The 23833-nt window shown below is 43.4% G+C and overlaps 1 protein-coding gene across 2 annotated transcripts; it reads right to left on the bottom strand.

The window, feature by feature from the left end:
• Positions 1-5048: 5048 nt before the first annotated feature.
• WDR45B (WD repeat domain 45B) lies at positions 5049-22576 on the bottom strand. 2 transcript variants are annotated; one of them, XM_040530914.1, is made up of 10 exons: positions 22359-22576; positions 16702-16776; positions 13590-13691; positions 12844-12931; positions 12214-12308; positions 10582-10772; positions 8625-8710; positions 7651-7752; positions 6975-7096; positions 5049-6579 (listed from the first exon to the last, which is right to left on the bottom strand). In XM_040530914.1, exons 1-10 carry the CDS (start codon positions 22423-22425, stop codon positions 6473-6475), a joined length of 1035 nt encoding a protein of 344 aa, XP_040386848.1. In that variant the 5' UTR covers positions 22426-22576; the 3' UTR covers positions 5049-6472. The 2 variants fall into 2 exon arrangements, with proteins under 2 accessions (XP_040386848.1, XP_040386849.1); XM_040530915.1 differs by lacking the exon at positions 16702-16776 and having other exon boundaries at positions 22359-22565.
• Between the last annotated feature and the right edge of the window lie 1257 nt (positions 22577-23833).

The raw sequence follows: 23833 nt of genomic DNA, 5'->3' as shown, positions 1-23833 counted from the left end.
TAACATACTTTTTTTAAGAAAAAAATCCAGTACTAGTAATTTAATTTGGTGTTGAATGAATTGACTAGAATGTGGTTTATTTTCAGAAGTGAGAATCTGTTCACAACTAGGGCTAGGTGAATAATAGTGTATAAGATTTTTTAAATAAAATTAAATTTTATTCAGCAAATTAACTAAGTTGAAATTACTCAACAAGCGTGTTTGAAATATGTATGTATATTTTGGTGATTAATCCAATTTATGTTGGCAGTGCCAAAGGAAACGGTATCCGCCCAAACAAGCCAAGGTGATGCCTCCTGTCCGATAATGGTAGGCAAGCTGTGAATTGTAACTGCTCGGGTAGAGAGGATGTGAGAACGTGCCTGGGCCCCATTCTGTAGCATGTTGTTGTTTTGTGTTTTTTGGTGCCCGTGGAATTTGAGAGAAGAACGCACCTTTGTTCTGATGGGTAAACCCTTCGGAAAAGCTGTGCAGCATGAGGACACTGCTTGGGTTCTCGCATAAGCAGCGTGCTCACCCCTGCTTTTGGTGAGACTGAAAAGTGACAGTTTGGGATAATGTCTGGTCTTCCTGACTATTGCAGACTTGTCTGTCTTACGTGTCAGGCCTTACTAAACTGAGTAGTGGAGTGTTTCAAGCAGCACTGTTCCTGGTTTGTGTATGTATTTACGTGCTTCCCACTACTGGCACAGTGACGATTGCTGACTAATACCAAAGGCTGGGTGGGACTGCTGTCTCACTGCTGCTCTTGCGGTGGTGCTCCTGACCTTTCTTCGGTTGGTCGTATGTGCTGATCATCCTGGACTCCTGTAGTCAATAGCATCTTTCGTGTGCAAACAGAAAATTTCTTCAGGTGATTCTTGTACATGGAGATTTGACCTCTCTTTAGGACTGACATAACCTGTCCCGTTGTTTGTGTTTTGCGGTGCGTGGTGTTATTTCCTTTTGTGCTCCATCTAGGCTGCCTGTTCAGTGTTCTTTCTGTGTAAAGCTTTCGTGTAATCTTTGAAAATGACTGGGTATAAGCAAACAACATGTGATGTTCCAACCAGGATTTAAGGACAACATCCTGAAATTTAACCCAGTTTAATTTTCTTTACAATTTTCTGGACTAATTTTCATTGCCTGTCATTGGGTTTTCTGTTATGTTTGAAAGATTCAGGAAGCTGATCTCATTTTCCTCCCCTGTCCCAGTTTTAACGTGAAGACCTAGACATGCATGTACTCCTAGCCACAGAAGTGTTTATCTCCACTGCCAGCATGTCATGTCCTTCTTGCCCGAGGTGTCCCTGTCCTTAAACCACTTGGGTTTTGATGCAGCTGCCTGTTGCGTTGCCCCCAGGTCCCAGCAGGGACAAATTCGGGGTTGGGAAGGAGGCAGCTCAGCACCCTGGGCAGTGATATGTTCTTGCCTTTGGATGCTCAGTTCTGTCTTCGTGCCAGCCGTTGTTACAGGAGCTGTGGGGTACCTTGGGACATGGCAAAGCAACACAGAGTCTTCAAACAGTGAGAGGGCTGTGGATGGACTGAATCAGAAGGACTGATTCTGTTTGATCAGTGTGTTCTCTCCATTCTGAACTGCTGCCTTGCCTTCCCTCCTACTCCCCAGTTATTCCAGCATAGTACCGTGTGGTCGGAGACCTTTCTATACTGTTTTTCCTTGTGGCGATTTAGGTAAATACCTTGACTGTGCTAAGCCCCAGCATGCCTGCAAAAGCACTTCTGCTTCATAAAGCACTTCTCAGTGTGGATTGCTGTGCAGGAGACAAAACTGGGAAGACTTTGCCTTCACTTTCGCAGTGGTTATAATACAGGTTCATTTAAAACTGTTAGTTTTTATAATTATATCCAAGAGTGGAACGTCAGGTAACAACCTGTGTTCAGGTGTGTTCTGTATCTTGATTTCATTTTCCCCGGAAGGTAAATTTTGAGTGGTTGATAGTCATTAATACAGGTCGTGATTTTATATAGCATGCAGTTTTAGAGTTTTTACACATATATACATATATATATATACACACACACACACATATATATAAAATACATATATATGTGTATATATATGCATAATAGCATTTACACCATATTGAGTGCTTCTATTAACTTGAGTGGTCCCTTTCTATACACTTAACTGCATTAATATTCTTACTAACAATCTTACAGTTCATAAATAAGTTCATAAATGAGGCCTTAATTTATTAAGACTTCAGCTAGATCTGGTTAGCTAAATGTGCCGATACCTTTAGAGGAAAGTGTTTAGTTGTTTGTTTTAAAAATCTGACAAAAATAATTGATAGAGCATCTAAAGTTGGTAGGTGCATGGGTTGCTTTAACCATCAGGTTCTTCTTGATCTTTCTGGACTGTAGATGAAAACAAGCTTTCTTCCTGCTTGTGCTTCTACTTGTTTCTTTCCCAACTAATATTCAAGCCAGACTTCGATTTTTTTTTTTCTTCTTTTTCATGTATCAAAGAGTTTGTTCTGCTAGAACCAGTGTTAGCATTTGAGGCTGATATCAGGTACGTAGTAGGCAGGGATTTGCAGTAACTTCGTAGTTTGACTTCTTAAAAATGTTGGCTATAAATTACAGATTTAACACCGATTGCCATAATTATTTGTAAATGTATTTGTAGATTTAAAAAATAATAATAGATGTGTAGTTCCTAGAATGGATTTGCATTAATGTTGATTTAGTTTCTGATCCTCTTTTTTAGTTATGTTATTTTTGTCTGATCAGAAGTGGGAAAATGCCTAAAGTACTAGAAAGATTTACAGGAATGCTGGGTCTTGTTTTCATGTCAATACTTTCTTGAAAGTCTTGGAAATGTTGGGCGGAAATAAAAGGAGAGCCACGAGACAGCCGTAATGGATTAGAGTATCTGAAATTGAAAGAGCATAAACTGTTTCTTTGAGAAAAAGAATGGACTTGTGTGAAATTCCACAGGATCTCCTACAGATGAGAACATCACCATCAGTGGCTTGTTTCAACAAATAAAACCTTTGGGGAAGAAGAAAAAAAATGGCAGTGAAACTGGGGCATCCAAAGGGCTTAATAATAAGGAGATGGATTCAATAGTGTGTGACTCTAAAACAAGACAGCCTTTGTATTTAGGTCAGCAGAGGCTGCCACAGTCCTTTTGGCCCATATATATATGTAGTCCTGTGTCCAGCATTTTCTAACTTTACTGATTTATCTTCTACTTTCTGCTTTAATTTGAATACCTAAAGGCTTGGAAATAAATACTCTGTGGCTCCTGCTGCCTGCTGGCAAATACCTGGAATTACCACTTACATTGCAGGGGCTAATCTACTTTTCCTTTCAGGATTTAGAACTGTGACACAGGCAGTATGGAAAGAGATAGGAAAAGAGGGGGAGAGGAGGTGTTTTGTTCCTTTTAAATAACAAAAATCCATTTACATAAATAGCTGCTGGTGGTAGATGTATATTGTTTTTCAGGAATAGTCATAATTTTAGACTTAATTGCAAAATGTGCAACTTCCTCATGGCTGCCAGATTAACACAGTCTGCCCCACTGGCATGTTGCCCTCTCAGTCAGCGGGCTCCTCTCCCAAAGCCGCATGTCCCTAGCTAAGAGTTAAAACAGCTGTACTGAAAGGAATAAATGCCATTGGACCTCTAGACTATAATACTCATCTTAAGCTAACAATTTGTCATTTTTAAATCTATTTAATCCTCTTTTGTCACGTAACCTAGACTGCAGACAGTTTGCCTTGCCTGCCTTTTACTCTTCAGCCTCATGTAGAGCCATGGTTATGCTCAGAATGCAACTGGTTGCTTATTCTGGTATTTTAAGACTTGCCTTCAGGTAAGCGCGCCCTCCATTTGAAGAAACTGAATCTTTAACAACCTACCCATGAAGACTGTGTCTCTGTGTAAGGCCCAAAACACGGGTGAGTATTACTGCTGTGTATCACAGCACAAGTGAGCATGCTCATGCCAGTCTTAGTACTGAACTTTGCGGTGTACCTGGTCCCTTCAGCCATGTAGTGTCATAAATAAACCAACGTGCTGGATAGGTCATCTGTCTAACACTTAAAGTACTGTGTATTTACCAAAGAGTAACTAAAATTCTATTACATTTGATTGTAGAGATCTGTTTATCCAGTATTGCATTTACTGCAGATTTTGGTTAAAGTTACCTGCATAAAGCTGAACAGCAGCAGAAAGTGATGTAATGACGTATCGGCAGAGCAACGCGGAGCCTACAGCAGGTGGGAAGACACATTCTTTTATCTATTTTTCAGTCCCTGTAAAACACACTCTAAAGATTCGCAACTAGTAAAATAAAGCAGCACGGGAGATGAAGTATGATTATGTACGCATTAAGGCTGCAGGACTCCAGTGTTAGTACAGCAGTATTATCTGGGAATGTAGTTGGTGTCACACAAGAACAGGTGTTCAGAGGAAGTTTTACATGTTTGGAAGAGCTTTAATCATCCAGGAAATGCTCATAGTCTCTCTGGTCACCTCTGTGGTTGCTTTAATGGACAAGGGGATGGTGCTTGAGCAGATTAAGATACGTAAAACCTTCAAAGCAGTGTGCAGAAGGCTTAATGTTTTAGTTGGAGTAGTCTCCTTGCTATTTAAAGTGGGTGCAGCTGACTGGATCATAAACAGCTTACAACTGCACCAGATATTCTTGCTGCAGAGAAAAAGGATTTAAATCATCCGTAAAGAATAGTTTCTAATACCTTCCTGCACACTCACTTCTCTGAGGAGAGTGCAGTTTGTGCATTCTGCTAACACAGCAGTTTAAAAGGTAAGCTTCAGCACAGCTGGTGTGAATGGTGTGGTAAAGGGTGATAGATGAGCAGGACACACAAACAAATACTGGTTTCCACTGGAAGTCAGACTGGGTCTGAGCTGGTTGTCTTTTGGTATAAACATCACTGTGTACTTGATGCCCTATGTTAACATGTCCCAGGCAGCATGAATCAGTTTGTCTTTCAACGGCCACTGCCATTTACTCAGTTGAATATTCTCCCAAACCTGTGGCAATAGGAACTTCATGGGTGATTGTAAGTGAATACAGCAAAATTAGTCACTTTTATTTAAAAGAAATAACATATTACAAATAAGTGTGCAAAACAATTTCTGTGATTAAATACACATAAAAGCAACATGCAACCTTGACATCAAAATCTGCGTAGAAGTTAGTCCTCAGTATGTTACATGATATTAAAAGAAACTTGACAAATTTAGAGAGTTTGCAGCTAAACAGTCTTAAAGTGAACTGGGATGTCAGATTCGAAGCATCTGTGAAATAAAATTTCAGAAGAGCAAGACTTACCTCCCCCCAGATATTTAGTGCTATTAATCGAGAGCTTGTGTCTATTTCAGTTTCTAGTTTAGTATCTTATGCCTTAGTTCAGCAGTAAATATTAATTGCTGCGTAACAATTTAGAGGAAAGAATTTGCAATTGGTTTAGTCTAACCTAACTGTCTTTAGGCAAACATTATTTAGTATGCAACATCTCAAAGAAAAAAAAGTTTGCACATTTAAAGCCATTGCAGAGAAGTATACTTCGTGCCACCTCATTCATGTATTGTGCTGGATGTGTAAGTCCACTCTTCCAGTTGAAGCACAGGAATTCTAGAAGCAGTCAGTACAACTGTGACACCAGTACCAGCAGTGTTTTTTTTAAACCTGGAATGGCTGCTTTCCTTACAGGAGGAATTGCCTCTACAGCTACAGGAGTGCCCCGTGCCCGTGGCCTGGGTACTTGCTTCACACACCAAGGGGAGGGCAGTTGGGTCAGCAACTGCCCAAATGTGCCATCAGCTACTACATACAGACAATTAGTGCTGACCATTCAACTTAACTAACAGTGGTGTGGTTACTACACAAACAGTAGTGTATAGCTGCAGGACTACCTCCACCCACCAAGCAGGGATCAGGCTACAGTCCTCTGTGGCTCCACACTTGTCCTCTCTTCCCTGCTAGACTAAGGTGTGTTGGGGAGAGAGGGGAAAGGCAGTACTCCTGGTCTGAACAAGGCTGGTAGAGTTTTGAGTATGATATTTGAGTATTTCCCCCACTTCCAGCAATGCCTAAAATCTTCTGTTTTCACATCCCTTTTTCCAAGGCTAGGCCTGACATTTGTACAGCCCCCTGCAGATCTCTTAGTTGGCAGGCACTCGTGTTTTATCTGAAGTCATTTCACAGTTTAGATTGAAGAGAAACCCAATAGGCACAAGCTTGTTGAAAGCCACATCTTGAAAACTTGAGTTGATGACAGTAACCCAGAGAGATTTTAATGATGAATGCTTGCAGAAATGAGAATAAACATATGTAGTCCCCTACTTCAGAGCTTGTTCTGATCACGTGGGACCAGGCTTCTCAGTGAGGTCTGCTGAACATTTCGATCAGTATTGGACATTCATATACTGTCCTTCCAAAGATGCAGAATAGCCAAGGCAATACTTTGACCTGTGTACTCCCTCGATTCAGTCAAAGCTTGTCATCAGTCATTTCTAGAAACTGAGCATAGACATCCCTTGAGCATTCCCCTTTTTGGTTGAATAAGAACTTGTAGTAGCTGCCATCTGCACATATTGCTGAAACAAAAACAAAGTCACTTTCAGTTCAGCTGTTCAAGCAGCACTGTTCTCTTACCTTAGCTATAGTTTAAGCTGGCCTTTCAAGCCAACGGAAGACACAGAGGTGTTCTGGAGGCACCTGAGGAGCCTGAGATTTGGTGTATCTCATGCGGTGTGTGTCAGCTAGCCCGGAGTCTGCCAGATGGCTTAGCACTGCACCCAGCCTCACTCCATTATATCCAGCCTGTGCCCAGACAGCTTACCCTGGTGCAGCATTGGGCAGCGATGGCTCCTGGTCACAGCTGACACAGGCACGCAGCACTGCCTCACCTGAGTGCTCCTCACAGCTCAAAGCAAGTGTGGCTCAATGGCTGGTTCTCCAGCCAGAACCTCAAGGAGCTGCTGTTACTCACCTAAGACAGCATTTGGCTCTGTTCCAAAGGCACAAATGCATGGAGAGCCTGAGGGAACCTGAAATTTGGAAAAACTCCATTTGGAACTGAAGTATTTGGGGAGAAAGCTGGCTGAGGCCAAACTGAAAGAAAAAAAAGTAACAATTTGGTAAGGTGTTGATTAAAGTCAATTTAGAACTGCTAGCATGCTTGTACAAGTCAGGGTCCCGCTAACTGCTCTTACACCGCCGTCTTGTTTTCTTCAATTAAGTATCAGGCAATATGAACAGTCCTGCTTCCATGGAAGGGTGACCCTATAACTATCTTTTTGTTACTTTACATGTTTTTTAAGTGACTGCAAAAACTGCCAAAAGGATTGATTTTAGTAGAGTGTTTTTTTAAGTAGAAATTGTAAAAGTTACCAGAGAAGTATGTTAATGCAGAGACTAAACACCTCACTAGAAAACAAACAACCCACAACCTTCTACGGGAAGAATTCTACAACTCCGTAAGGGACAGCGGAAGCAGGACAGTTGCTAAACAGTCCTAAATTTGCAACTTCATTCAAGCAGCACAACAGATTACTGTTAGCAGCTCAAGGAGCGCAGGTATTAGCTGCTGCTACTGCCAACGCTTTAAACCCTATTAAAGGCCAACCAATCCCCCCAAACAGGCCTCAGAATGGCCCAATCCATACCTTGACTGCTTATTTCTTTTGGGGTCTTCTGCAGCAAAAATATGTACTGTGCCATGGTCACTGGATACGCAGATTAGGGAAGCATCCTGATTGAAGTTAATGCTGTGGAGAATAAGGATGGTTACTGGAAGCCACTCCCCGGTTTCCTGTGTGTACAATCCCCGTTCTGGGGTTGCCTGCAGCAGCTGCCAGCCTGCCAGGTGAGGTGTTAATTGCTCCTCTCAGGGAGGAGATGGGACTTCTCCAATTCACAGCAGCTTTGCTGACAGGAATGAACACCCCTTTTGGTGGTGAGCACCCATCAGAACATGGAAGACCAGGTTTATCAGCAGCAGCCAAGCAGCAGACTGCCCTGGAACAGACACTACTGGCGGGGTCTGTGCTGCCACCTCTGCTGAAAGAAGGCAAGGGCTCCGCTCTAAGGAGCAGGCAGGTAGGCGTTAGGTAAAGTGTGTAACATTCCTACCCCGATAACCAGGATTCAGTGGAAGAACGCAAGTTACCCACCTCCCCCGGGAGTGCATCAAGCAGGGGATTGAGTCAAACTTTTGCATACAAGCAGCACTGAGTTACAATAAATGTTAGACTCACCCCCAGGTGCCTCAGCCTCGTCTCTGTGGGAAGCATTACACTGCAGCACTGCATTCTCTGTATGCTGGTGTCAAGTATCCACCCAGCTGCAGTGCACTCAATGCAGAGAAATGAACCTGTCAAAGCACGTGTTTCCTCCCGTGCCCTGTAACCCTGCCTATGTTCACACAGCTGCCAGCTACAGCTCTTCTAGCACTGGGCCAAAAGGAAGAAGCACAGCCCGATGCCTGGTGCAGCACTGGCCGCTCTGACTGCCTGAGTCCTGCTTTGCGCCTGTGGCACCGCAGCTCTCTGCTTTCCCAGAGAGACTCAGGTGCCACTTACCAGGCTGCTTCAGCACCACACTACCCGCACAGACACAAAGCATAAGCACTTAAACGTACCAGTATATATTAGCTGCCTGTGATCCTCTTCGCAGCTCCTGGATTAAATGCCCTGATGAAGTATCAAATATTCTTATGAGGGTCCCCTTGAGAAGGAATCAAGAATTAGGAAATACAGAAGACTACTTGGACAGCTATCTTTACATCTGTGAATACATTCCAGCATGCCCCCAGACAGACAGTTGGGTTTTTCATCTCAGTAGATTTGGAAGAACCTCTTAAAGTTAGTTTGGGGGAAGAATATCCATTCTCCCCCCCTCCTCCCAATGCAGTGTTATAATGCTTTGGTATACAATCTTAGTAACTACTCAGTAAGTTTTATCCAAGTTATATTCTAAAGTACTAGTGCAGCCCCAGCATTGGTTCGCATTAAGAGTAGATATGGGGATAGCTTCTCATGCCCAGGTTCTGCAAATCGTTTCTTGCGTGTTCCCCATATTCTGTACTATTTTGATTACTGATTTTTTTCCCCACTTGAATATAATCAGGTAGTTTTGGTCTTACCTTACAATTAGTTCTGTTGAATTTACCTAGAATAATTATTTACCTACTTACTACATGCTCATTATCTGTGTTAATCCAAATCTAAGAGACCTCATAGACAAGTCAGGTTACAGATAGAAGACTGCATTAGAAAACTGTACTTCAGAGAGTAAACTACACTTGACACCAGAGACATTAACAAATTAGCGTATCTCAAAGCAGCCAACAATTTAGTAGTGCTTTCATCTGGTGAAGAGCACATACATATTGTCAGCTGCAATTCACGTTAGACACCTGGTTAACAAATGCCTCTCACCAATCTCACATCAGTAAATAACATCACCCAACAGAGAAAAATTAAGTTGATGCTTGCCTCAGTTTAAGATGTGAACTTGAGACGTTTGTTCACAGTGTGTTCAAATGTGGCGTTCTGCCTATATACTTCTCTCAGTCTGCAAATGGTGTTTGAACTTACTCTATACAAAAAAAGTTCTCCTAGCATCATCCAGTAGATCATGATTCTATTTAGCAATGGTGTTTGCAGCTTAAGAGCTTTGTTTAGAGGACTTAGAGTAGCTTTGCCTAGTTAAGAGAGACTATGGCTGCTTTTACTTTAAGCTTCTTGAGCTATTGGCTCTGTAGTAGAACCTAATCTAAACAGACTTCTTGGATTAATTTAGCTCATCCTTTAAAAACTCATTTTAATTGAGTAGAAGAAGGTAGCAAGTACTCAGCTGTCCTCATGCCCATTTACTTTACATTCATTTGGACACTTTGGAGCCAGCCTTTGGGAGATGAAGCTCACTAGCAGATTCCACTCAAGTTCCTAAGGGGAAGGCAGGTCTATGACTTGCTTTGCAAAGAAACTTAAGGGTTTTTTTCAGTGTATTGCAATCTATAGTCCTATGAAACTCAAGACCACACAAAGTGTGGTCAATATTCTAAGAACCTTTTTATTGTTACACACTGTATGAAAACACCTGGAGCGAGCGTATGAGGAAAACAGTTATGCCATAGCAGAACTCAAGTCCTCCAGTATGACAGTCCTATTTGCAAGTATTTCTTTAACAGTGGTTTTAAAGTTAAACAGAAATTAACAAAGGTGAAAGACTGCAGATAAACATTTTTTTTCTTAAAGAAAGAAAGAAAAACTAAAAGCTAAATAGTATTTTTTGAAGAAAACATGAAACACATGAACTGCTTGGGCCAAATCTTGTTCAAGTGCTACTGAAAAGTCACAGCTACAGTCAGCTAGAATAGATATGCTACCTCAAGCACTGCATTGGGATTACTGTTTGGGTATCCCGAAGAAGCAGTAAGGATGATAAAAAAAACTGAGAATGCATATTTCAGAAGACAAATTGTCCAGTTAGTTACTCCTATGCCTTTCCTATGAAAGGATGCGACTTCCTATTTTAGGAGGAGTTACTACACTAGAATGCATAGTAAGTCAGAGGTAAGAGGATATTCTTACTTTTTCTGATGCTGTTGCAATTCTTGTTCCCTGCAGGTTTAAAGCTATACAGCTCAAGACTCCTTCATGAGCTGGTATGTCTACAGGAGGCTTCTCTGTATTAGCCAGATCCACTATCTGCACGTGCCCAGTATGTGTTCCGGGAAATGCAAGGAGAGAATTATTACTATTTGGACAAAGGACACAGAGACCTAAAAGACAAAAAAGGAAAAGGAAAATAACTGTGTAGTTTCCGTAACCTAATACATTTTTCAAACAAGTTTCTAAGATCAGTAATTTAAAAATAAACAAACATGCACGTAGCAAATAAGAAGTTAAAATTAATGGCTACTGCAGTATCCCAAAACGTGAGCCATCCATAAGAGCAGAGTACTCCCAGGATCCTGGTGAAGCCAAATACATTTCTGCCCACTCAGTCCACAGCTAGCAGAGCGATGGGTGGGTATTACAAGAACCAACATGCTACTTTATCTTCCACCTTATGCCTAACAGCTTGTAAATCAGTGGGCCAACTCAGCATTTACATTGTACCACCTTGAATGGAACGAGAAATTCCAGGTTTGCTTCTAGCAGGCTTGAAAACCTCAGAAGATGGGGGTTCCTGAGCTCCTAGCAGAGAGGACATTGTCCTTATGTCCAAGCTGATCCTCCCAAGATACAAAGCAGGGCCAGTACCCCTTGTTACTGTGTCCAGCACTTTCAAGAAGAGTTTAGCTCCATCCTTTCTGTAACTGTCCTTCAAGTAGGCGTAGGCCACCAGCTGCAGATAAGCCCTTCAGTTTCCTTTCTGCAAGACTAAACAGGCCCAGCCCTAAGAGCCTCCCTTGCAGGCCATGTGCTTTGGGACCCCAACAGCCATCACAGCTGCACACAGCCGTGCCTGGAGGCAGAGAATCACAGCCACTATTACCCCCCTCCAGGATTAGCCCTTCACTTACACCGCTTGTCCTAAGTGTGCAGCTGATCCAGAAGCGTGCGCATCTCCTCATTCCCAAGGCTCTTCTTCCTAAAAGCACCTCCCCTTTTCTATAAGTAATGCCACTGCAAAGAACCTATTCCTCAGGGTCAAACCTGAGCCCTGTCCCAGCCACACGTACTCAGAGCCCAGAGCTGGCAGCACTGCACTAGACGGTATTTAGCCTGGGGCACTAATACTCTGCTTGGTTCGGGATACTGCCTGACATTTCAGATTCAGCTCGTTTCAACAACGGAGAGGTCATTCCTTGCTAATTAGCCTCTTCTTGACACCATAGAGAGTAACCATCTAGACAGCTCTAACTTGATTAGAAAAGAGGCATGATGCACTTTAATAGTTTGTGTTGACAATTAAGCTTTTGGCTCAAACCACAATACGTTTACAGATTCTTTACCTAAGAAAGCACACAGCTCCTCCACAAATCAAACCTGTAACGTAATAGGAGCACATGAAAAAGCTTTTCTGTGCCAAGCATAAATATATTTTAATAACCATTTCATAAAAACAAAAACATCTCCAAAGGGCATGGCTGTAATGTTGCAAGTAAACTGTTTAATGACTTACTAAGTGAAACAGATTCAGGCATCTAAACGTAAATAGCATTAAAAGAACAGAATAAAATTGCTTCCATCCCCCAGCCCGTATACACCACTAACCTTTAGGGTTGTAGCAGGTTTCGAAGACGTGCAACTGGTGGGGATTGTGTGTGAACGTGAAAACCTTAATCATGGAGTCCAAGACTACCACAATTCTGAAAGAGACAAGAAATTCCTATGACTTGGTGGGGGTTAAAGGTTAAAAGAGGGATCTGTATATTAATTCAGGTCTGCAAAGGCTTTCAAGATTTAATGGCTATATTATTTCCTCCCACTCTACAGACTTGCAAAGAACACAGCTACAAGCCTGCAAAGCACTTTTAGAGCTATGGCAGCAGAAACCCCCCACCCACACTTACACAAAACTCCAGCTCCTAATAACAGCTCTTGCTCTAGAGATTCACTTGAATTCCCTTCACACTCCATACATAGAAAAAAAAACACTGTCAGCAGTAGCCACTCAAGAATGTTTCCCTTTATTAGGGGGCCGAAAAGTCCTACAGGCTTTTCATCAAGGTTTCAGATACTTGAGTTGTGATTGGTTAACACACAACGCCTGCCCCTGAAAGCCTGTTTTAGATAATCATCAGCAGTTAGAGCTAAGAGTTAACCAAAATCTATTTCTACATACAGTCAGAAATGAGTGCACAAGGCCAATCTGTGCATTTGGAACAAGTGTGTTGCACCTACCTGTCTCTTCGCAGCTTAACTGCTTTGACTTCTGTAGAAAATTCTATCTCAATGACAGTCTTCTTCTTCAGATCATCCCAGATCATTACTGGAACAGTGCAGAGACTGCATTAGTTCACCAAGGCATATCTGAAGATCCAGCATCTGCATTACAACAACTTCTAGTTTCTGAGAAGACTAGGAGGTGCATCCAATAGCTAAGCAGTTACAGCTTGGCGTGCTGCTAGCCATAAGGTATTTAGCGACTGCATACCAACCCATGGCTCCTGCAGGTAGGAGCTGGTAAACTAAATTCAAAAGCTGATAATAAAAAATACCTTTTTCTAAAGATGAACAATTTTTTCTTTTTTTTTTTTTTTTTGGGGGTGGGGACTGTTTCTTTATTTCACTGACAACCCTCAGAATAAAACGTAATGTTTTCCTAATAAGCCTGCCAGCCAGGACCCCCTTCCCCCCTCAGGCTGCTGAGCCACAGGACGCCCTTCGCAAAGTTAATAGAAGCACAGAGGGCTCTGCTCTCAGAAAGCAGTCATTGCAGATCCCTGCTTGTTAACACTGCAGCAGCAGCAGCAATACAACAAATTTCACCACACCTACCTAGACCTGCTGCAGCCTCCCTTCCCACCCAACCTTCAGAATACTGGACCCCAGCTCAAGGCTGGGATTTGGGAGTTCTTTTGACAGTTCCACACAGCCTAGCAAGGCACACACATTTACAGACAATTCCTGGAGACTCAAGACAGTACCTTTGTTAGGTGGGTACTTCGGCTTTTTTCCTCCACCTACTAGTGCTAAATAGTTGCAACGAAATAGCATTTCAACATGGCCAACACCGCCTTCTAGAAATTCTGGAAGACAAACATTTTATTTAAGAACGTCACAGCCTGTTAAAATGCCTTCTAATTTTTACTGAAGTTACAACAGAAGTTTGCATTATCTAGCACGCTGCTCAGACACCCAAAAAGACTTCTTACCCCAACTAACTTAAAAACAACAAAAAACACCGCACAGAATCCTCCAGGAGTGGAGGTGACAGATATGAGATATCTTTGTTGCCCTAACACCACATAACTAAAGGTTTTTGTTTTATTTAAGATTAGGATTTTCAGTAAAGCTGTTTTATTCCTCACAGCAAAGATCACTACTGCCGTGGTCAGAAAGTTGGGACAGGCCTCGTTTCATAATATAGAGCAAACAACACAGCAGCGTTTTAAAACACTATAGAAACATTTTGTGAGAGTAGGTCAAGCAATACCATGGTAGCTTAATCATTTCTATTATACAGTGGCTTTGTAAAAACATTTAGAAATGCTGATTAATTCATTGCAGTTCTTTCCCCAACTAATTCCCCTCATGCACTCTTCAAGTCTGGTGTTGCTCTCTTATGCTAAAGCTGTGCATTTAAAATAAAGCCAACACTACGACCAACAAGACCACGAACCTTTTTTTTTTTTTTTTTGCAAGGGGCTTTGTCTTTATAGTCTTGGTGGATTTGAGGAAAGAAGACAAAAAACACACATACACGTAATACGTGAACCAGAATCTCTAATTCTGTTCTCTGGAACATCCCATAGCTGCTAGAACAGTAAAGTATGGTCCAGCTCCAGTGAGCCTCCATTCAAGTTTTACACGATGCAGGAAATGTAATGAAAGCAAATCAGATCAGCTGGTACAGTCAGTTTCTTAATTATAGTGCTAGGAAATTCTTTTTTTCTTCTTAACCTTATCTGCAGAGGAAGCAGAATGAGGCACCATGCCCATGGAAGAATAAAGCATCAACCAGGGAATTTCATAATAAAAGAATTTTTCTATCTGATGACATTTGAGCGTGGTCTTGGTTTTGTTTACGTAGCTTAGAGGGAACCTTGACATTCCACAGAGGAAGAGGGAACTGAACTACCAGGAAGAGAGGCCATAACTGTGGCCTTCAGATGATCCGAGTCAAAAACCAAACCTCTTCCTTTAACAGACTGTCAAACACCTCCACCCAGGGACAGGCTCCACTAAGAAAGACGGATGAAACTAGGAGCCTACTTCAAAGCTAGAGGGAAAGTCGAAATTTCAGAAGGAATCAAGAAAGACCTACTGTCAGAAACATAGATGGGAGAAAGAAAAAAAGAAGATATGGGAGGAAATACTACAATGGAAAGATTTCAACATACACATGAAGGATAGGATGAAGGGAGATTCAGACATCAAGAGGCACTACAGCACATCTGGATGTTAGGGCTTGGCCATACAATGCTGGAAATAGATGCCTGGAAAGATACTCATGTTGGAGCAGTTAAGCCTTGGATTTTGTACAAGTCGTTGTGGTTTCTTCAACATGACTTTTGACTGCTGAATTTCCATCCTGAACAGATGTATGTGACCACTACCCCCGTCTCCACCAGATCCTCCCCTTAACTCCATTAAAGCACTAAAAGCCTAACAGCACATGCTGTTATGAAGTACTATCACTGGCAGTCTGAAAATACTCTTAAGTATGATAACTTGAGACTTTAAGAACATGTGATAAGGTGAACCTATGCTAGAATAGACACTTTATTCATTAGATTTACAGCTCTGACTGGTGACGCTTAGACGAGTGACTTTATGGAAATCCGTAAGGGACACAAGCCAGGGTGCAAGAATTAAGACTCTGTTTCATGCTGAGTTACAGATATCAAACAAGTAGATGAGTTCCACCTGGGACTCGTTGCTCCGCTGACTCATAGGGTTAAACATACCTGAGCGGTGAACAAGATTGATACCGAGAGGTCAGACTCTGCAGGATGTAGAAATACACAGAACAAAGTGTGAAAGGGAATCCGACTCATAAGAAATGAGTCACAACAGTTTTCTAGAGTCCTTGAAAAATGTTCAAAGCTACCATCAGGGAGAGTTTTGGCAATGAACTCAATGGGACTTCAACCTGACTTCTGATTCTTTTAGCACGCTACCACAGATGACAGCTCCAAGACACGATGCTCACAGAATAATTTACTGTTAAAAACAGAAAATGGCTTGTCAGCTTTGGCCACGTGAACAGTGGTTTCACAGGAATTGCAGTGCTATTTAAAGTACATTTTCCCTTGTCTAAATCTCCTTTCTAGTTTATCACCACAGACTGAAAGCACTGGGAAACCTGTTTAGCATGTCAGTTTTCCTCCTACACTTGGAGTTAGGATCACACTGCTGGATTTCATTTTCCCTTATTTTGACTCAATTACATTTGCTTTCTGGTGAGAGCTCCATTACCTGTTAACACAGCTCACCTAGTCTTTTCTGTTAAGACACAATAGGTGCTTTACCACATTGAGATCAGCCTAGATTTTTTAGAAATATAGAGAATGCGTAGTATAGAGCATTAGAGGTCTGAATTCAGTGCTCTTGCAAGCAGTAATCTAAGCAAGTACAAAGTGTTACGCTCAGATCTCTGGCAAAGTAGTTTTATAGTCGTGCTAGATCACCCACTGCACAAGAACAGAACAAGTTCTCTTGGTGACACACAATATTGCTGCAGCAAGCAACCCTTCTCCCACTTGTGAGCAGCCAGACAACTTATCTCCTACCCAGGACAACAAACATCAGCAACAGCTACTGCAGTTCAGCTGCAGCAAGAAGGTGAGAACTTCATCAGCAGCCAGCTTTATGCAAATTAATAGCATCTGAACATCTGACAAGGCAGTGGCATAAGTGAGAGTCCCTCTGAGACCAACCTGGATTTCCTTCCTGAGGTTTGATTCTAAGCCTTCCAGTGATGTAAAAGCAAGAGCTAGGCAAGAATCTTACGGGGGGGGGGGGGGGGGGGAAGAAGCTCAAGAGGCTGAGCTTCCAACACAGAACTAGCATGGTAGAAGAATTAAGCATTTTTACCTTGTTTCTCTTTTTCTTTGAGTGGATCTGCATTATAAACTCGGAATCCATTTTCCATTCCACATGCAAAGCATCCTGTAGTAAAAAGCACATACACAGATATATACACACACACATAGTCATCGTGAGGTCCGCTGAAGATCTATGCCAGAACCAGAAGGTTAGGAGAGCATTACTCAATAACTGCAGGGTTAAAAGTAGGCCCACGACCACTTGCCAGCTTTGTTAGCATTTGCAAGTGAAAAGCATTCAGAGTTGTTGTCCTCTGTGGTGGTTTCTATTGAAAGTGGAAAGTTCTTGGTATTCTTTTTTTGACAGGTGAGGAAACAATGGAAGGAAAGGGGAGCGATTCACAACCCATCTGTGTCCTACATGCAGTGCCAAGGGAAGGAAACCTGCCTCTTAACGGTTATGGTCCCCCAGTTGTTATGAAGCAAAACCCCTCCTTTCTTACTAGGTCAGAATTTACCCCGTGATTACAAGATATCAAACACGATCCATTGTTTGTGTTTCTGCAGAAGAGAGCTTATCAAGTGTATTTTTTTAAGGAAGCTCCAAGGAGAGCCCAGGAGTGTCAGATGCCAATAATGACATGACAAGAGCTTAAGTCTAAACCAGGAAAAGAATTGGAAAAGTTAAATTTTAGAACTCAAAAAGTAAAAAAAAATAAAAAATAAAAAATAATTTGAACAGTAAAATTTTACCTACACTTGCATACAGAAGCACAAACGTGCCTTTTTAGCAGAGTCCAAACTACCAGCATCCCATCCTGCTGCTTTATCTGCTAGTGGGTGAATGCAGTTACTAACATAAAGAAGTGCCAGTGTGAAGTCGGAGCAATTACAAGTCATTAAGCAGCAGCAAGCACCACCGCGACAGACTGACAGAACATTAGTTGCTATGCAATTTATATACACTGCATCAAAAATTCTGTAACAGTCTTCAAGGTACTGGAAGAGATTCAGCGGAGCCCGGCCTCATTCACACGCATTGCAATGGCTGCAATGGTTTAACCCCTAACTGAAAACCGGGGAGATGTGTCGAAAGGCCCCTGGAGGGGAAGGAGGCCCTCAGGCCCAGCCTGCCTGCGGTGCCCACACCACCTGCTTGGATCCATGTGCCCAGTGCCTTCCTCCCAGCGCCTTCCTCACACCGCATTGCTGCGGGGCCATGCCTCAGAGGCTGCCACAGGGACTCAGAAGGGTCACACGTGGCCAGACGAGATGGTAGCAGGCCTGGCTGTGTTGTGGGCAAACCATATCTGCACGTAAGGTCAACAAAGGACAAGGCGCGTGTGCTCACTGAAGGGCAAGCAAGCATCATTCACTACGTCTTCTGCTGCTCGTGTCTTGATACAGTTTAAGATGTCAGAAGAAACAATACAATTGATAACACCTTTTTCTACACAGATTGGCCATCACAGCGGTAGCTGTTATATGGGAAAGCCACAACACAAAGAATAATAATTAAAAAAAAAAAAACAGTGTTCTCACATAACAATATAGGAACATGTAACAAACTTGATCCTGACAACAGCACTAACTTAAAACCCCCACAGCTTCAGGGGGAAGGGGGAGAAGATGACCAAAAATGCCAATTTGAGGTTCTTCCTTAATACTTCAGGAGTTTCACTCCAAACAGTACTTAAAGAACAAACCAAACAACAACAGAAAAAGCATTACATACGTGCTCTGCTTTACAGACCAGTATCTCACAAGTGCGTGGGTGTAAGCTTGGAAGCATCCTTAGGGTTCCTGTTCACTGAGCTCATACATACAAAGGAAAAACTCCTCTAAGATCCATCTCTGCAAGCCTCAATGTAGAAAGGGAAAAACCCTTTTTATGTATCATCATTAAAAGCAGAGTCGCAGGCACAATATACTAATCTCTTCTAACAGCACAATAGTCAATGAACAGGAAAAACAAACCCAAAACAAACCCTAAAACAAACAAAAAAACAAAAATCACAAACCCCTAAGCCCAAAAGACTCACAGGCACTTTACCCTGTCCAAACTGCTGTAATGAATTAAGTGTGAAAAGTACTTCTTTACCAACGTAAATGCACAGGAAATGAAAACAAATCAAACACACACATACAGGAAAACATATAATAATTACAGAAAGATTAATAAACATATTGAAATAGATATTTTTAAGTAAACTAAATTAATTCCCCTTCTCCCTTCCTGGTGCATCACTCCTTAGCTTGCTCTGACAGCTGAATACGTAAAAGCTCCCTGCGTGGAAACAACAGCACTAACAAGCTGCCACCTCTTTCAGTATACTTTACTGGGATAACTAGAAGAGAAATGACAATGGAAACATTTCTTGCTACAGGAAGTAATACTGCACAGGATGAGAACTAATCTGCTTCTGGTACCTGCAGTGTGTATCCACATAATTATTTATCCAGTGACAGTTTTAAATCAGCATATCGTATTTCCAGGAGAGCGGAAGAAGGATGGTGAAACTGTTCTATACTAAAAGAGCACAGAAGTTTTCCTTGTGTTAATACCCGAAGCTTGTAACAGACCCAAACAGAACACGCCTAATGCAATAAAATGCAGACATAACATTTCCTGTAGCACTGCTACAGCTTTTTTGCAGGGCTAACCTTGTGACAAAGACATCAGCTGCTTTTCATTTCTTGGGAATATCTCCATTTTTAACTGGCAACAACACAACAAAAAATAATTAAAGAGAGAATGGGGTCAATGTTGATATTCCACATACAGTTGATTGCTATTGACAGATACACAAAGTTCTTAGTCATGGCAATCTCTAAGCCAGACGAGGGGAAAAAAAAAACAAAAAGATGACTGCACATTTCGATTCCAGGTTATGGAACCAGTTTTGGAATCCAGTGTTTCCTCCCTGATCCCAGTATTTATCAGTGGGATTACAAGTCCACCAGTTCACCTGTACCGTCATGACTTGTAAGCTGTATGTGTAACTGGGAAGGGGCTGCCAGAAGCAGAGTGTGGGAATTGTTGCAATAATAGCTATGCTTCCCTCGTCAGGAAGCCCACATCTCATTTTTGAGAAGGGACAGGCATGCTGTCAGAGAGCCACTGACAGAGAAGACAACTCAGACACTTTTAAAAGTTTTGATTCAGATTCAAGGTAAAACTGAATTTCCCCAGCATTATTACCCTAACCTGCAGCTGTGCCTCTTTTTGCAGTGAAGTATTACTTGCCAACAATCCCTGTGAGGCCATGGAGGCTTTTGTCTGCTCTTCTAAAAACAAAGAAAAAGAACAGGTTAAATTCACGACTAAGCTAGAAGATGCCAAAAGCTGACAGAGAGACCTGTAGGCTGTAGGGCCTAAGATCCATAAACCACCATAATGAAGCCTGGGGACATTAGTATGGCAGAAGCAGTTCCTAGCACATTCATTTTCCTTGCAACAGAAAGTTTTGTCTAAAGCCATAAAAGAAAGCACAGAAACCTACTCATCCTAATTTGTGGGGTCCTATAGCTGAGCATTTCGGTTCACTACATGAGCTCAAATGAATAAGCCAAGTGTTTCGACACCAGAACAAGTCCATGCCTCAGCTCTCAGACTAGCTTTAGACTACAGCAGTGACAAAAGAGAAACCTGTCAGTAACTGACAGGTATACTTTCTGGTATGGAACTTATTATCATGGTTTCTCTATTCATTTCTGAGAAGTGCTTTAATGTTCCTCTGAAAGCATTAGAAAAGTGAAATTAAGAACTTAAGAGCCTTCTGTTTTCAAACACCAGAGAACACCTTGCAACACAGGCTGTTTTGTCTGCTTCGAAATTTAAAAACAAAAGATGGGAAGGGTACCCAGTATGAAGACACAGGATTGCTCAAAACAGAGCAAGGGAAGTATGCCTCAGAAAAACTGCGGACGTTAGCTTTATCACTCGTCAGCCACGGAAGTTAAGACTGGAAGAGCCTTATTAGATCATTCCTTCCATCTTCCTATCGTTATGGGATTGGCTCGTCTTAAATTACTAAGAAATTAGGTTATTGTGACAATATATGCAGACACCCACACTACTAAGCTTCAGCACTCAAGTGACTCATATTTCTATTTTTGGGAGAAGCAACATGGAAGAAGCGAGCTTTTCCTCTTATCAACTTGCCTTTGAGCAGCCGAAGACTTGCCCTTCCAGAACACTTGGAAAAAGGCCCTAAACTAACACAGAGTTCGCATACTACCTACAGTCCACAAGTCACCACCACAAGTCATCACCACAAGCACGAACAGCTGCTGGAGCTTGCAAATGAAAACCAAACTTGTTTTTTGTTCACTTCTTTTTGGTTGTTGTTATCCAGGTGGCTGGCCAGGCTATGTGGGACAGGACTTGAATACTGTTGGGAGTAAGCACCTCAGTTCACACAGCACACAGATACCACAAGTTCCTTAACATGCTTTGGATTCAACATTTCAAAAGAGTGTTTAATTTGTGTTAACTGCTACAGAATTTAGGGAAGTCTTTGCAACAAGTTTTACATGGTAAAATGACGTTCTAAAGGCATTTTGCAGGAGAAGAGACTCCTGCCTTCTCATATAGTTCTTTTGTACAATCCAACCCCATCACAGGCCAGGTATCAAACACCACAGATTCATTACAGACCCCCACAGATCTGCAATGAAGCACGTCCTTGCTAATCTTTTTCCATCTCTGCTGTAAACGCAAGACAAAAGCACGTGCAAACAGAGTTGCTTGAGAACAGACTATGCTATTGTTTTTGAGTTAACAGGGTTGCTTGAGCAGAGCTACCCAGAAGCTCACTTCATTAACAGCTTGATATACTACTGACAAAAGTATCAGCAGAGATGTTAGCTTGGAATCGCTGAGTAAGTCTTGTTAACACATCACTTTGAGAGCATCAGCAACAGGTATGGGAACTGCCACCTGCAGTGACAGAGGCTGCAAGACTGTCTTAAGCAAGAGCACTATTTGGTAAGACAGGGGGGTGTTACAAAATGATGACTTTCCATTCCTTTTTCCACAAGAGGACACTTATTCATAGGACCAGTGCTATTTTTATGTTGTAAGAGCAAGACGAGGCACGGGGAACCCCTCTCTAGCACAGGGCCTCTCTCTCCCCTAACAAAGAAGTAAATAAACCAAGCACACAGTTCTGCAGCTCTCTGATGGTCCGCAGACAGCACCCTGTGCTCACCTACGGGTACAATTAACGTTAAAAAAAAACAAAACATTTTACAGCTCAGGCCAGACGCAAAGTCACAGCTCGGATTTCACACCCGAAGCGTTTACACCCAGAAAGCCACACTTCGCGAGTTACCCTTCCAGGCGCACGGTTTCAGGACACCCCTTAAGCCCACTTTTTGGGGTAGATGCGAGGCCGGCTGCAGCCACGCACCCTGCGGCGGGGCCAGGCCAGCACCCAGCCGCTGGGGCACCCCAGGGCGCCCAGCACCGGCCCCTAGCCCACTCCCGGGCCCTCTGAGCGCCGGCAGAGCACGGAAAGGACTGAACCCCCCTCACACGCGGCTGGGAGGATTCAACCGAGGGCTGGCCGCACAGCGGCGGCAGGGGCCAGGCCCTCACAGGGCCCCGCTCCCCTCAGAGAGCCCCCGGCCCCCTCAGAGCGCCCCGCTCCCCTCACGGAGCCCCCGGCGCCCTCAGAGCGCCTCACCCGGCCCCTCCCTCACCGTGGTCCTGGTTGAAGCCGGCGTAGAGCAGCCCGTTGCCGTGCGGGTTGGCCGGCAGCAGGTTCATGGCTCCAGCCCGCTGCCCTCCTTCTCCCCCCGCGGCCCTTTTAAACCATGGCGGCCCCCGCCCGGGCCGAGCCGGGCCGAGCCGGGCCGAGCCGGGCCGAGCAGACGGCGCCGCTTCCGCCCCGCCAGGCCGCGCCGCCGAGCGCCGAGCCCGATCCGGCCGGGCGGGGAGCGCCGAGCGATCGAGCCGCGCCCGTGCGGAATGGCGGCGGGAGCGCGCCGCCGGGAGGGCGGGAGGCGGGAGCGCGCCCGCCGCTCTGAGGGGAGCTGTGGGGGTTCTGAGGGGGCTCTGAGGGGGCTGCACCGAGCGTGGGGGACGGGGGGCGGAGGGAGCACTTCACAGAAAGTTCGCGTATGTGGCTGACCAAGTTAAAGACAGGATCTTTGACTTGACCCTGCCCCAAAAAAGGGCAAAAATATCGAGCATCATGACTATCAAACGGGGGGGCAAAATTCTTGGAGGTTTCAAGACCCAAAGCCCGAGCAAATTGATCTGAGTCGTACAGTGAATTCAGTCTGAGCAAGACGCTGGGCTGCACTGTCCTCCAACCTGAAACGCTCTGGGTGTGAGAGAAGCCTAAAGCCCCCACTCAGTGGCAGCTACTGCCTGCCCTTCATGTGCGTTTAATTCCCTTTCTGTACTTGCTCTGTGCCTTCCACATCCATGGCTGGATGACGAATTTCAGATTTGTGACCTACTTTTCTCCAACATTCAGCTGGAAGCTACCACAGCTGTTCAGGTTAGTGGCTCACCGGAGTCCAGGAGCTGTGTCAGGTGCTGGCCTGCAGTGAGCCACTGGTGCCCTCCTCTTCATGCACAAAAAGTCACTTGTACCTCCACAATACTTTGTCTTCTCAGACAGTCACGATATCTGGTACCTCCTACATGAAAAAACACCCTCCACCCCTACTTTTTTTTTAAGAAAAAAAATAATCTCTTTCCACCTAAAGGCTCAGACTTTACTTAGTACGTTTGGGAGTTCTGCTCTAGCTTCTCTTTAGCATGTCTTTACACTCACTAGCAGAAGGAACGTAGAATCTGACCTTGAATCACACATTCTGAAGACACGCGTTCATATTAATGGTCTCTCCTGTTAGGTCTTCAAACTACACCGTACATACGGAAAGGATACAAACTATTGACCTGGTGATTGAAGGGACCAAGATAATGATTTAAACAAAACTTAATCAAAACAGGATACAAATGTGCACAGCAGAATTCTTCATCCAGCACACAAACATAGCCAGAACAGTCCCAAAGAATGGGTACCTTGGGCTCAGCTCTAGCTTCTTGTAGCCGGAGGCTGCTATGTATGTTTCCTTACGCTGTAGGGATGTAACTTCTACAGCACAACAGCTTTGTCCGACACCTGCAGCACTTCTATGCATGGTCAATGTACGCAGCTTTC

This window comes from Cygnus olor, chromosome 18 (genome assembly GCF_009769625.2).
Source record: "Cygnus olor isolate bCygOlo1 chromosome 18, bCygOlo1.pri.v2, whole genome shotgun sequence".
Lineage (NCBI taxonomy): Eukaryota > Metazoa > Chordata > Aves > Anseriformes > Anatidae > Cygnus > Cygnus olor.
Note: the sequence above shows the minus strand (reverse complement) of the source record. Positions and strands in the feature narration are given on the sequence as shown.

Bases quoted from the DNA above. Each gene is read 5' to 3' on its own strand.
- WDR45B (XM_040530914.1), bottom strand. From the start codon at position 22,425: ATGAACCTGCTGCCGGCCAACCCGCACGGCAACGGGCTGCTCTACGCC. The intron at 13,692-16,701 runs GTAAAAATGCTT...TTTGTCTTCCAG, and splicing joins CAAAGAAAAAGAGAAACAAG to AATTTCTAGAAGGCGGTGTT. The intron at 8,711-10,581 runs GTAAGAATATCC...TTCCTTCTCAAG, and splicing joins TTGCAACAGCATCAGAAAAA to GGGACCCTCATAAGAATATT.